Genomic DNA, 15,574 nt, shown 5'->3' on the forward strand with positions numbered 1-15,574 from the left:
CCGATTTAAGCCTGAACAGTAACTCAAGACAGGCAGTCCTGTTCACCAGGGGAAAAGAGATGAAAGAGGCAAACCTGTGTGCCAAAGTCAGGGGTTAAAGTGGTTTGTGCTTTCTTTTTTTCTGGCACAACACCGACACAACACAAGTACTTCAGCATCTAGCTAGCCTAACAGAAGAGGACAAAACAAAAATGGAGTGACATAGTTTTAGTGGCAGGTAATTTCACATACAACATTTTTATCAGCACAGCAAGCATCATCAAAAACACTGTTTGTGCGCAGTTTGTCTGCTGCTACTGCTTATTTCACAGGGAGAGAAAAGTCAGAGAGCTAAATTCATTCAGAGATGGAGATAAGAAAGACAGGACAGGAGAGGAAGAAGAGAAATAAGGACTACAGCTATTTCCTCATTAGGATTTGATAAACCAGAAGTTTAAAGCTTACATGATGTCTTCATGTTTTTAAATTATAATTTCTATACTTTTATTGTACATGACAATAAAGGTCTATTTTATTCTAAATCAGATATTGTGTCTCTACATGTTACACGTTTTTTTCATATTGTGAAACAAGCTGCAACAAAAACTGAGGTAGACTAACCCTAACTGTGTTATTTAATTTCATGTGTGATGCTTTTCTTTTCCCCACTCTGAGCCATTAGAACTGATTTTAGGTTTCCTGCACCTGCTGAATCTCACTTTAACCCCTGACTGTACTCATTTTTAGAGGCAAAATCAGCCTCGGCAATGTAAGCAACAAAAAAAAGAGCTATTTTATTTTATTTCCTTCTTTTTCTCTTCTCATAATCGATTCAAGCTGAATACATTTATTAGAATTAAAAATGAGACTGAAACATGTTTTTTGTTCCCTCTACTGATATTATTTTATCATTACATTAATACAGCACAGAGTTCAGTTAACTTTGCACAAAAATAGGTAGTAGAAACACTCTCCAAAGAGCTACTTTTATTACTTTGAGTTCATTTCAGAGCCGGTACTTTTTTACTTTAGTATAGAAGTTGAATCCATACTTCAGCTTTCACTGGAGTATTTTTTAACACTAGTATCTGTACTTCTGTTTAAGTACATATTCTGTACTTTTGTGCTTTCTGGATGCGATCTTAATGTAATGTTTTTGTTGCCTAAAGCTAACCTAAGAGAAATAAACAGAATAATTTAGACAACTATTTACATAAGTTAAATGCTAAAAGATCTCTGAAGCAAAGCGGTTGATTGCAGTAGTTATATTTAGCACTTGCAGGTTTGTTTAATGCAGATTACACCCAGTACAATTTTGAAATATATTGCCAACTCAAACTCATTCAGTTTTTTCTTGACTTTCAGGGGTCTCAGTGGGCTCTGCTGGCTCTGCGCCCAGCTTGCTGGCCTCCATCTTGCTGCCCTTTTTGGAGGTTCGGTTGGGGGTGCCATTCAGGACGTTCTCCGAGTTCTGCAGAGTCTGAAAATGCTTCCTGGAGCCCAGCAGGGAGGGGTTGTTAACCAATGTGTACATCAGCTGCCAGCGAGAGCGAATCCTTTGACTGCTGTTCGCCTTGCTTGGCTTATTCTCCTGAATTCCTGAAAGCATGAAGGAGGAGCAGGCTGAGGGCAGAACGAGACAGCAAACCAAGGGGCTGAATATGCTTAGTGTCATGTATCAATGTATGCATGACGTATTTTGAAAACAGTGGCTAAGAAATTGTTACAACCCCATATAACAGCATAAGCATGCTTCATGTGTGTGTCACTGAAAAGAACACATTGTGGAGAAACACTCAAAGCCTTCTGTATTTGGCAGCTCTGTGGGTTTAGAAATTGTAGTCAGTAAAAGCTACACAACTAAATATCCATTTTGATATTTGTCATTACAAGCATATTCATCTGAGAGTCAGCAACTTATAATATAATATAGAGAAAAGTGGATTTAATGAAAACACAATGGTCCTGCGCTAATTTTGGCATGCCATTCTAAAGTGATAAATGTTGCTCTTTCCTGTAAGCTAAATTTTTTATCATTTATACTAACAATGTTACACAATTGCAACATGCAGTAGTAATAATCATAAAGTGAGGATTGCCAGGATGCAGATTTCAGCATAGCAGCATAATAAGCAGAAATGCTAAATAATAAACATATTATGATTGGACCACAGCATTAGCAGTAGCAATTAGCTGAGTCTACGGTAAAAGCTCTTCCTGACAGTGAGGATAATTAAGCTGGACAGTGTAGAGCTGAGCTTGACATGTTGAGAGTAACACATTGTGGCCTTCAGAAGTTAAACCACGGCTGTATTAAAAGAATAAGTCAGCACTGCTTAATTTTTTCCAATTGTGATCATTCTAGGTATTACAACAACTCCCTCTCCTGCCCACAACGCATTTTTTTTCATAAAGCACTATTATTACATTCTTATTAAATACTTAATGTTCAATATGTTTTAAATGTAGTGGCACAAAAGCTGGACTGTGTTTGCGTGTGTGTGTGTGTGTGTGTGTGAGAGAGAGAGGATGTTTGTCTTTATGTGTTTCCAGTTTAGGATTTCTACCTTCCTCTGCATCTTGTATTTTCTGTCCAGCTCTCCCACCCCCAACCATCATGTCCAGCAGCAGCCCACAGAAAGCCTTCATCACCGGGTGCGACTGACTGACCTCCACCTTCAGGAAGTGTGTGTAGTAGCAGTAGGCTAAATAGAGTTAAAGGTCACAGAGTAGAATTTAAATCAGACTGTCTGAAAAATGCAATTGCATACTTTTGTTATTATCATCAAGTCATTCAAGATGATTAAAATTAGTAACAGTGTTACTGTACATAAAGGATGTGTTCACAAAGGTCTATATAGCCTATTCCTCAATACTCCAGGATTCCATTGTTCTAGACAAATTGAATGAATCGTACCTGGGTCATAGGACTCTGCTGTGCGATGCAGCAGACTGACATCAATACGACCAAGATGGATGATGTTGTACAAAGCTGTTATTACTATTCTCCATATGGCAACAACCAGCCCCACCACGGTGTTGATTAGGAACAGCAGGTACGTCAGGAGGAACAGACTCTCTCTGAAAAGCATCATGGAGGAGACTGTGAGAAAAAACTGAGTGTAAACATGAAGTTAATTACATTAGCAATACAAAGCCTGTGACAGAGCTTGTGACCCTGAAAGTGCTGACCTCTGATGAGTGGAGGCTTCACATTTTTAAATGAAGTAATAACAAATAAACAACAACAACAACAAATAAAGGATTCTGAGTTGCATTGTGGGAAATGGTATTTGAGATTGGACCATAATAGGTCTTAAAACTCAAGAAATCTCAACCCTTTCAGCTAGATTTGTTCTTTGTTCTCCAACTTTATGCCTCAGTACAAAATTAAATAAAACCACTCATTATTCTTTAACAATCTATATAAATTAAATAATGTCTTTGTATTAAATGGATGTTTTTGAATCAGTTTTCAGCCTAAAGCTAAAACTACTCAACAGAAACTCTCTGAGGCCCCCTCTCCCACAAAACAAAGACCCCAGTGTCCTCAGAAGTAGTTGCATGTCTCTAATTAACAAGTTGAATCCCAGTGAGAAAGTATTCATGTTGTAATCTACTTAATCTACTTCTTTAGTATTTTTTGACGATACAGATACAAAGTCTTCAGTACTAATAGTTGGAAAACCATTTATTTATTTATTCAGTTCTTTGTAATTTAAAAACATCATTTATGCTGTAAAAGAGCTAAACTAAATAACTGACACGTGTTACTAATAATTAAACAGTTTCATCCTCAGAATTGCATTGCATTTTTATTAGTATCGAACAAAAATAAAATTACAACTAGTAATTGAAATGTCTAAGTAATAAACAACACCCAATTAAACTGCATTCCAACAAATGAGTAGGACTAAACAAACACACCTGTTGTTCAGGTCTCTTGTGCTGGCTTTTTGTTTGATGAAAGCAAACTTAGCAGTCACATGCTGAAGCCCTGTCACCAGTATCAGTGTGACCCAGGCCGGCCTGAGACATCACAAAGGTGGAAAATGAAAGTGTTTTGAATCATTGATTCATGAAAAGAGAAAAAAGGAAAGAGCTATATGAATTGTTGCTGACTCACCATGCCTTTCCTGCAATTTCAAAGACAATGATGTTACGGCCGTAAAACACTGGGATAATGATCAAAAACACCAGGAACAAGAAGCAGATGAAAAACACAATGGTCTGGATAGCCATTCCTGCAGAGTTAACACAGAAACAGGCCACTTTGAATATTAAAATCATTTCTAAAAGTATTTTTTTTCCTTAACCCCTTAAGCCTTTTTTAAATGGCCAGCACTACAGGTTTTATTAAGCATCACTCACAAGCATTTGCAAAGCTGGATTACTACATAGTTAGTACTTTAGTAAACTACAATGAGTGCATTCATGGTAATAAGGGAACATGCCATCCAGATCAACAGCCTGTCTTTTTTAGTTGTAGTTCTTTTCTTCGGACAAAAAACTTTTTGAGAGACAATCCCTATTAAAAGGACAAGTCAAAAGGGTTTTGTTTTTTTTCTTTTCATGATGTGGTATTTTCCAGCATTATTCTTAAAACTAAAGTCAGTGATGCAGTTTATTCAAGCTTTACCAAGGCTGACGATTGCAGCCTGGTATCCCGTCAAGCCCATCCAACAGACAACACCTGTTCTAGATGGATGCATGGTTTTCTGGTTGTTGCAAAGCTTGTAAATGTCTCCCTTATACAGTCCTCTTAGGTTTGATCTGAAACACATTAAGCCAGTGACACATCAGGTTCAGACAGGAAGGCCTGTCTGAGAAAAATCTAGAGAAAAATAAGTAACAAAGTTGAAATACTTATCATCAGGCAACAATGAGAAGTCTGGCAATATTGGGGTTAGACTATAATCAGTATTCAGAATAAGTAAACTTTTCATGGAGAAAATAGAGTTTCCTTTAACCAATGCCTCCAGTCTCTGAGGATTTACTGCACATACCTGTGGAGAACCATGGACCTCATGAGCATAATAAGGCTGACCAAGCAAGACAGGGTCATCGCACAGAGGTAGCATACTAACAAGCAAATGATGCAAAAGAAAAAACAAATTAGTCTTACTTTAAAACAAAAATACTTTGGTATTTTGTTACAGGGACAGCAAACAGACCCACATACCTTCCAGCAGCCATGTGTAAAAAGTTACAATTCTAACAACCTCCATCCTGTCATCTGATAACACAATCCCAAAACCCAGTAACAAGAAGGCGATATTTTCATCAATACCAGCACGAACAATGTGGAGAGTAGGCACCACCAGGACAACTATCAAGAGTGCGGTCTGTAGGGTGAAACAGGCAATGGTGAATGTAAAACAAATGAACCAAGATGGTATGACATTTTAAAATAGGTAAAGGTATTATTGGCTTATTTAAGCTCACATGGTGTATAGCCACACAGGTAACAAAAGATGATACCGCCAGCTTCAGTGGAAAACGAAACACTGAAAGGAAAAATGATCAAGTAGGTTACTGCAGCATTTCCAATATGTCAGATATGCAGAAGAAGTTAAGTCAGCGTTACATAAAAAATATATCTGTATGAGAACACTCACCTTTTTCAGGAATATAAATGTAACCCTTAATCACCTCCAGAATTCTCTCTGCAAGCGCTGGTTTGTCAGATGCTGACAAACTACAAGAGAACAAGTCGTGAGAGCTGCAAACTACATGAATGCGATTTATATTTAATTTATTTAACTTATTTACTTATGTATTGCTGATATCTGCAACTGAATTGCAAGTTCCTTTTCAAGCCTCCCCCAGTACCTCACTATGGGAAGAGCCCTCCGGTATGATCCATCAGATAATCAGAATCAGAATAATCTCTCATATCCCCCTTGGTTTTCAGAGAATCTGGGTTACGCTAGTAACCAAACATTTTCTACAGTAACAATTCAAGGCCACAAGCTCCATTGCAACACTGTAGTACTATATTTCCTCCTATTTTGGTTCACATCTCACTCTTCCAGTAAGTATTTATTTAATAAATGCTTAAAAAATATCTTTAAATAATTAAAATTTCAACAAGGATATTAACGTAATTGTTTATTTATGCATATTACAGTTCTCAAAATTAAAAAACCTTGTCTATAAAATAATTTAGAAAATACTACCTTTGATTTTGATTAGATTAATCCACTGTTCTCATTTTTTTTGCTCACACAACAAAGACAAAGAAAACAAACTTGAGCTGATTCAGAATGTCTAAATTATTCACAGACTGATCGTCAGGTAAAGCTGAATAAATATCCAAATCCCATTTTGCAATGATCATTTCGGTTATAGAGGTTTATCCCCCGAAATATACAGTAAACCTTCTGTAAGCACCTTAATTGTTCAATGGCCTGTTGAAGATAAACAAAGATAACACTTCATCTTTTTTAATTCAGCATTTTCTTTATTTTTTAAAAACTGTCACTTGCTTTTGGCCTGTCTTTATATAATAAACTTCACTCATACTTCTTTAATTGCACGTAAACTCTTTGTACCTTGTTTTGAAAATAACTTTGTTCTTCCTCTTCTTCCTATCAGTCTTAACAGTAACCTGGATTTTTAAGGTGAATTTGGTTGTTTTAACTATCCTAATTTTATCACCTTTGAAGGTGCAAGCAAATATAGGTAATCCACAGTTTTAAAATGCTTTTACTTTGAATGAAAATCATGCATACATGTGGTGAGAAATGTGGTAAATTTCAACATATTTGTGGGTTTAAAGGATTATACACCATTACACAGTTGAAGCCAGTAGGAATCTCACTTTTAAAAAACAGACAAAAAATAATAATTTTGGCATGTGGCTTGAAAGTGCAATTAATTTGATTTGCATGAAGCCAGAGAAGCAAATGATCAGTTGATTTAATATCAAATGCTAGACTCCACTAATCTCATTTTTGAAGTTACTCCAAAAGAGCGATTATTTTAGCTTATAACTTGTGGAGCCTGGGCTCTGAACCAGTGACAGTCAGCTAATACAATGTAGAAAGAAAAGAATATTCTGAAAGGAAAATCTTTAGCAAATACTACTCTATAAATATCGATTAAAAATAAACCTACAAACATTATCAGGCCTCTGTCACATATTACATTCTGAAACTGAGAAATCAGAAAATGATCACACTGCAACAAAGTAAGCTGCTAGCTCACTGTAATGGCACAGTTAATGGAACTGGAACTGAACACATTAAAGTCAGCAGCAAAACTGCCAATGAGCAAGCTTTCATTATAAATTTTGTCGTCTTCATTGAAATATGATCCCGACCTCTATCATGTTTTTTTTTGTGTCACCACTCTGAGTCTAATAAAATAAATCACTCTTTAATCTCTGCTCACCTGGCAGTTGAGGACTTTTTCTTGAGAAGTAACTTCACATAGTTGGTGTAGTAGCTACTGTCAAGGTCCTGTGAGCAAAAACATTTTAAGGTGTCAGTATTTCAGAACATAACTACAAGTTTAATTTCCTTCATAACTCTGTAATTTCAATGTTACCAATTAGTGTTTGTTGGGGATTTAATCTGCTTTTGAAGTATAAATCTTGGATTAATATATTTGAAGGTGGGAAAATGTTACCTCTCCCGTCATAATCTGCTGAAGGACACAGGGTTAAACCTGTTCTTTTTCTGCACAAGCTGCTCATTGTAATCACAGTTCTGTTTTACATAATTGAACTATGTTACGTACTTATTCGTGTGCACCAGCCACAGCCAGAGATAAATATCATACATTTTTAGAATGTTGAAATTTAGAATGTTTGTGTATTCTGACTTTTCTCACCTCGTCCGTCTTTGGTCCTTTCACAAACAGCAAAGGGAACTGAATGCAGAGATATGCAAGGCAGGCCAGCTGAGGCAGACTTGCGAGTAGAGCATAGTATTTATAGATCTGTAAACAAATAAAATATGCTGTCCTTTAAAGTATCAGTTCCTTCAATTGTAACGTGATGTATTTTATACAAACCCAAAATTATATAAAATTATCAGTTACTAAAGGACTTTACTTAATGACAAATCACAAAAGTTAAACAACTATAACCAGACTTGGCTGTTCCCATCTTGTTTGGGTTTTATTTCTTCCAGCTTTTGCACTGTTTTCAAACTTTTTAACTAGACTAGCTTATGTCTGCTACAACTAGAAGCAAGATCAACACTGTACAAGCATGTCATGAAAGTGAAACATGGAAAGGAAAATCTTTGGGATTGGTTGAGTTGTTGCCACAGTAGCTTGTTCATGCACCTCAAAATCTACCATGAGGTTGCATAGCAACAAATGTCTTTAAATTCAGCAGATATTTGAAATCTGTGTAGGATTTTTTTATACCAAGTCTGACGTTGAAAACAGAAGGGCAACATAAACTTTTAAAGAAAGTATTCTTCTCAGATATGAAATTCATTTGTTTCCCTTAAACATTATTCATCAGTATTTTTTTGTTGGTATTTTACCTCTGGAGTCTTTGGACAGTCAAATTTCTGCCACACCAGGACTCCAAAGTGAGTGAAGGAGAGCAGTGTCCCAAACACATAACCTGCTTTGCGCTGCAGAGTTCCACATACCAACAGAGGATAATACAGGATTGGGTAATAAAATATGGCGATTATCTTCATGTACTCTGGAAAAAAAGGACCCAAAAAAAGACAGGGCATATCAGTTCCTAAAATGAAACCTCTAATCTAATCAGTATAGACAAAATGGAAAAACAAGGACTCTCTAGAATCCTCCACGTGAATAATCTGATTTTTAATAATAAAGGGATAATAATAAAGGCAGTGTATGTTCAAAAACCACTGACTGGCATGATAATCAAACCACCATATAACTGAAGCAATTACAATCTTCATTGCAACTAAAGAACAAACAAGCATTCAGATGTCTACCTTTATTATCTGCTGGAGTATCTTTGGAGAAAGGCAGAGGGTCTGGGGTGATCACCAGCATTGCCAGCTTGCTGAACACCAGTCCAAAAACAGCCATAACCACTCCTTTTTTCTGAGTCTGATCCAGGAAGTTGGCTGGACTGTGAGATCACACAGGGAGGCTCAGATAACATGAGACAAATGTGCAGTTAAATTTGTATTTACCAAATTTACCTGAAGATGCTTGAGGATCCTCTTGCGAAACCCTGGCAGAATTTATTTTTCCTGGTGAGACCTGCCAGGATTAACATGATCACCAGCTAGATGGAAGGACAAAATTTTAGATCTTCCGTTACGCGTCATACAGTTAATGCCACATCAGTGATTGTCATTATATACTAATATAGTAAAGTAGTATAGTTTTTTTACATTACATGCTGGAAACGTAATTTTAGGCTAGCTTGTTCTAAAAAGTTTCCTTTTGTCAAAAGCTGCCCCAAAATGTTGGCAGATTCATAAAAAAAGACTGTTTGTAACACACTTGTAAACAAGTGTAATCGAATGCTTCCTTGAAATGATAGGACAATCTGATTAAGACAGGATTATGACATTCGTTTCAGGTACAAATGGTGAACTGCAAACGTTATTCTTAATATGCTGTCGTGTCACTAAATGATAAGGCTTTACTGTGCCCCCTATCTTTCAGGGCTAAGTTGTATTTGATTGTGTTTATCAGAGCCTTTGCCAGCTCCAGGAGCTCATTAAAACTTCAACTTTCCAAAATAACACAGCACTGTAGATATGTCAGGAACTGACCTATAAGTCAGAAGAACCTCAAATAAATAACCTTGTTTGGTAGAAAACATATTTCATGACCCACCTCTAATAGTTTTTCAGATTGTTTACCGTACAATGAAATTGGGTCGTGTCCATTCTATACACAGTAGAAGGATTTTTATGACTGAGTCAGTTGTGTTCATTCGTAATTGGTTGAAGGCTAAATGACAGTAAAAGTCCCTAAATGGCATATCCTTTGGGAGCAAAGACAACTGACGGATTCCTGGAAAATGCACCAAAGGATGTACTGGGAAATGAACCTCTCTCATCCTCTTATGTTCCACTTAAAAGGAGAATAGTTTAAATGTTCAAGCTGTGTTGGCAGCAGACATTCAAATCTATAATTTTATCTGATACTACATAAAAATTTCTTGGCTTGTGAGTCAGAGCTGACCCCTGCTTGTTATGTTTGTTTGCAAAAAGCTATCTTAAGACTAAGATGACTAGCGGATTACATTGGTGACAATGTCCACTCTTTTATACAGTCTATAATTGCTATAAACTGCTTAAGCCATGCATTCCCAAGAAACTACAAAGTTATCAGTGTTTCTCTTGTTCATTCTGCCTTACTGTAGAAACAAGCAGTGTTGGGTGTAACAGATTAAAAAGTAACACATTACTGTAGTCACACTACATTTTCAGCAACACAGTAATGTAGCATGTTACTGAACTAAATTCAGTCATTTCATTACAGTTTAAATTTTGCCACTGCTTGTGTTATAAACTGCGTTCTTCAGTCATCTGCACACAGGTGGATTAAAAAAAAACATCTAACAAATGTTTTTTTTCTGTGCACTTATTAAAGTATTCAGATTCTGATTCTGATTCTGATTCGTGCCACAATCAGCCAATTTCAGTTCTTGTGCAGGAGGAAAAAAGCTTGTGGGGTGATACAGCCTTTGAGGAGTGGATATGCATCCTCTTATTTTTTATTGCATTTTAATGAGTAGTGTAATGAATTACTAATGAATTACTAAGTAATGAATCACAAAGAAAGTAATTAATTGCATTGCATTACTTATAAGAAAAGTAAAGAGTAATATATAATACTTTACTTTTTAAAGCTGCATCTCCTTAGACACCTTTTAAATTATAAAGGGACTTATTTTAGCCTAACACAACAACAATTTGCAGTTATACATTAATGAAGCAAAGCTATAAATACTACATTTCATTGTGCTACTACAGTAGCCTATAGGTCCGATAAATTAATGCATTATTAGCATTATTTCCCATATGATCATAACTTAGATGGTGATAAGTTAAAGAAAAAAAAGCAACACTCAGTGACTTGAGTAAGGTGTTGTGTCACCATGTACAACCAGAACAACGTCAGTGCACTGTAATATTGATTCTCCACGTCTGTGGATCTGTACTGGATTAAGAAGAACATCATTCTTCTAAATTATTCCCTCTTTTGGTGTTTGGAATATGGTGATGGAGAGTGCTAATGTGTTCAACAAGTTTGATATTATGCTGTATTTTAAGTGACCCCAATTTATCTGCAGTAACCCAACAAAACAACCCCCAGCCCTTAAGAGAGTAGTCAGGTCCAAGTATACTTACTGATATCGATAATATGCATATATGGAAGAGCTTGTCATCTGCTGTCGGGTCACATGGTAAAATGACTCTGCGACAAAAAGAAAATAAGGAATAAAACCATCATTAAAAAATGTGCAAAGTAAGCCTAAAACAAATCAAACCACCACATCTCAGCACTTTTCTGACCTTGTTGATGTACCAGGACCCAACCTGTGAAAATAATCAATGCTTATGGCCCCATTTGACACCTTTGACTCAACTTTTTTATACTCACTCTTTGGGTGGTTTTGTAGGCTCTGCGTTGTTTGAGTACCAGTCTGAATAGTCATAATAGGAATATTGAAAAGGCTCAACTCCCTCTTTGCTCTGATTCATTGCAGCTGTTTAATCAAGTCATACAGGTGAAGCAGGACAAATAAGGATCCAGAGGACTCCTCCTGGTCCAGCTCCAGTCAGCAGTCTGTTGGTGCTGCTGCAACGTGTCAGGACAGCTTGGCCCAAGAACCCCAACACATTCCAGTCCAGCTAATAACTAAACGCAGCAGATTAAGGGCTGCACAGAAGGGAGGGAGAGTGGAGCAAGGTTTAACATTCACGTGAAATGAAGCAAGTGGAGGAACAAATGTTTTAAACCTTGCAACATAATCATTTAAAAGTGATTCATAGAATAATATTTGGTCAAAGACAATGTAGCATCACGTTTAGGGATTTAATTAACAGTCAAGTTAACAAAAAAAAATGCATTGTTGAGTTTGGTGGTGCAGATATTTAAATGGTTCGTAAGTAATAAGTCTGAGTCCAGTAAATTCTTCACATCTGGCCAGTACCATTTCTACAGTGAAACATGCTAAAGTTGTATTATCCAATGGGAGTGTTAATCAATAACAAGACTACAGTCAAGAGCCATGTATTAGGCACAATTGCTCTTCAGCACAAATATGAATTCAGCCAGTCACATGGGAGAAACATCAAACTGAGCATCAAATTAGGTTGTCGTTTGGTTGTTGCCAGACAGACTGGTCCAGCTATTGCTGCTCATCTAATGAGACATCTCATGATCTTCACCTACGACTCTATGGGTTTGTCATTCAGATTAGGTAATGTTATTTTTGCACAGCAAATGGCACCAACCTGTTTGCCTCCCTCCGCTTGTTACTTAACAGACTAATCTTTTAAGATGAAAATCTCACTGAAACAGAGGCAACCTTTGTGTGAACGAGTGACAGAAAGGTGAAAATGAGAATGGGACACGTTACGTAAGGACCTCAACTTAAAGTTTTATGAAATAAAAATGAGACAGAAAGAAACCATGTGACGAGCATCCAGTGCCGCTGCAGAGGACGAACACTAACAACAGACCTTCACCTTCTCCAAACTGCAGCTGAAGCAGGACTTTATGATGATTTCCAGTGCTCATGCTGTGTATCTTAAAAGAAAATTTAATAGCACCATTTGAGTCAAAGCATATTTTGCTGGGAAATCTGGTGCCTGTGGGAGCTGAAAGTGTTTTAATCTGGACTGGTGAGTTTCTGTCATAAGGCTGCAGAGGGCCAGCTGATCTGATCCAAAGACTGGGACTGTAAGGGCCTGGCACTGGATCCAGATGGCTCAAATGCTGCTATTTCAACATAGAAAAATCACCACAGATGTGCTGGATGCTGTTCTTAACTTCTTAAACCCCAGACTTCAAGCTCAGTTTCAGCTTAGAATGAAAAATATTTGTGTTAAAATAAGAGTTTTCAGTTGCTTGCCTTTGTAAGCAACTGAAAACTCTTTCAATTCAGCTTGCAAGCATAAAAAAACAAGTTTGATGTCTCAATGAAATGCAGCAGGGGTCCACTTCCTTTCCTCTGCTGTGTCTCTTTGACAGTGGCAGTGTGTTTGAATCAAAAGGTAAAGAAATACTGACTGACGTTTCTTATCAAGCTGACATTTGGCTGAGGTACACCAACGCTCATTTAAACCACATAGAACTCATCATTTCAAACCTCATTTCAAGGTGGAATTTACTTCATTTTAATAATACTGTTATAAGGTCACTGTGTAGATGGAAATGTGAAGACACGTGGTACAGAGTGTAAAGATCCTACTACTTCTTGATGTAGTCAGGTGTCTGACTACAGTCTGGTCAAAATAATTTTTTTGTTTGTTTACCTTTTAAATATTGGATGTTAAAAGGGAGTTTTTCCTTCCCACTGTCGCCAAAGTGCTTGCTCATAGGGGGTCATATGATTGTTGGGTTTTTCTCTGTATCTATGAACCGCCTTGAGGCGACTTTTGTTGTGATTTGGCGCTATATAAATAAAATTGAATTGAATTGACAATCAGAGGCATAGAAATACATGGGAGTATACATATACTTATATATTCAAATGTGTATTTGTATTTTGAATTTAATGCTTTTCACAAAAAAGACAAAATACATTAAGCAGAAATAACATAATAGTGAGCAGTTACAGCATGATAACTGATGATAAGTTGTAACTGTTACTTTCTGTGACCCGTGTTTCAGTCATGTGTCCATGTTTGTTTTGTCTAAGTGTCAGGTTCCTGTGTTATTTTGAAGGTCCTCTTATCCTGTGTGCATTGTTTTCAGTTTAACTGCTTTTGTTTCCTCTTCCTTTATTGACTGTATACCAGCTGTATCTCAGTCCATCCTTCAGAGGCCGCATTTGAAGGCCGATTACGTCATAGCGACGCAACGTAATTCGAAGGCTGCTCCAGCCGACAAATGCGTCCTTCAATTTCCCAGATTTCAAGGATAGGTTGGGTGTATCCTTCCTGGCCCAACCTATCCCAGAATTCAAAGCACGGCCCAGCCAATTCCAGTTTCCAACAATGGTGGCAGCTACTTAGTTGTAAAATTACTCTTATTACTTTATTAATTAAATTATTATTCCAAAAAATTTCCATAATAATATAAAAATACTTTTCAAATGCGGCAATGGCGAAGAAGTGCGGCTAACGAGTTTGAAATATTACTCTTTCTGGGTCACAAAATAAACTTTTAACATGTTTTCAAGCAAGAATGTAGGTGTGTAAACTGCAAATTTTTGCTCGATTTATCAAGACATCACATATTTGTAACACGTCTGTTACTCACCAGCTCGATAGCTGACTGGGTGGCCAAGGTGAGAACACCGGACTCCCGGCACATCGTTTTCAGACCCTGCGCGGTCTTTCACTACTCAGGTTAAACGTGTCACTTAGATAACTTAAAAATGTTATTGTTTGGCTTTTTTCAGTGTTCTATTTGTTCCTGAGTAAATCGGTTTGGCTGAGATTAAAGTTATAGTTTTCATACAGCTGAATAAACATCAAACAGAAAACTGATTAAACAGAAAACTGATTAAACAGTGTGAGATGGTAGCGAATTTACTCCAATGTCCTGTTATATTTTAGATAGCAAGGAGCAGACGGCTCATTTTATTAAACTCCACCGAGACAGCTGGCGAGGCAAATCTGAAGGCTAGACCATCCCACTTCACAGCCTCGCTTCCGGCCTTCTCGGTCTTCGGAGGATCTGGCACATGTAGACCGCGAAGGCCGGGTCCTCCGAAGACTGCAGCCCCTGAAGTGAGACACAGCTATTGTCTCGGTGTCCCTTTGCCCTTTGTTGTGTTGTCCCTCATTCCCGCTTGCTGAGTGTCCTCATGTTCCAAGTGTCTCCTGTAGTTTCCTAGTTAGCAAATTCCTAGTCTCTCCCTAGTTAAGTTCTTTTCTATTTTTGATCCTTGTGAGTCCAGCACAAAAAGCTGTATCTTGAGCTCAGTGGCGATTCTGATTCCTGCACATTGGCTCCTAATCTTGTCAGTAACACAGCAATATATACCTGTCAAAAAGCTGCAAAAGAATTCAGAAGCATTTCTGTCCCGTATTTACAGACAGTTTGGACTGACCGAAATCTGTCAGTCCAAACTGTCAGTGTGTGTTCTGCAACATTCACACTAAAAATTGAGTGAAAATGGTTCATCTGGAGTAAAAAAAAGTGAAAAAGTAAAAAGGTTTTTTGCTTCTACCAGCAGTGTTAAAGATGTCTCACCAATGTTTTTTGGTTTTGGTTTTTTCGTTGGTTGTCACTGAGAAAGTGGGTGGAAAGGTGCCACATACATGATGCTGTCATTCCAACACGCCAAAATAATGAAGTTTCACTTAAGGCTGAATGACAATGTTTTCAAATGACTCCACAGCTGTATTTAAGAGAAGCAATAAGAAAATTGATACAGTTAATGCTTAACACAAAGACATAAAGTGAAATGTCACTCTCCACGTCTGTGGAAAGCAGTAATGCTGATACGCCA

The 15,574-nt window shown here is 37.2% G+C and overlaps 1 protein-coding gene across 2 annotated transcripts; it reads right to left on the minus strand.

Moving 5' to 3' along the window:
- Window positions 1-771: 771 nt before the first annotated feature.
- Window positions 772-11,784, minus strand: LOC309711143 (receptor for retinol uptake stra6-like). Of its 2 annotated transcripts, none has more exons than XM_082541204.1 (17): window positions 11,548-11,784; window positions 11,295-11,361; window positions 9,126-9,211; window positions 8,913-9,052; window positions 8,481-8,647; window positions 7,816-7,923; window positions 7,375-7,442; window positions 5,598-5,677; window positions 5,425-5,486; window positions 5,162-5,324; window positions 4,986-5,061; window positions 4,619-4,752; window positions 4,106-4,223; window positions 3,907-4,008; window positions 2,897-3,060; window positions 2,547-2,684; window positions 772-1,578 (listed from the first exon to the last, which is right to left on the minus strand). In XM_082541204.1, exons 1-17 carry the CDS (start codon window positions 11,646-11,648, stop codon window positions 1,319-1,321), a joined length of 2,034 nt encoding a protein of 677 aa, XP_082397330.1. In that variant the 5' UTR covers window positions 11,649-11,784; the 3' UTR covers window positions 772-1,318. The 2 variants fall into 2 exon arrangements, with proteins under 2 accessions (XP_082397330.1, XP_082397329.1); XM_082541203.1 differs by having other exon boundaries at window positions 772-1,602.
- Window positions 11,785-15,574: the final 3,790 nt, after the last annotated feature.

Source organism: Aulonocara stuartgranti (assembly GCF_965226115.1).
Source record: "Aulonocara stuartgranti genome assembly, chromosome: 1".
Classification (NCBI taxonomy): Eukaryota; Metazoa; Chordata; class Actinopteri; order Cichliformes; family Cichlidae; genus Aulonocara; species Aulonocara stuartgranti.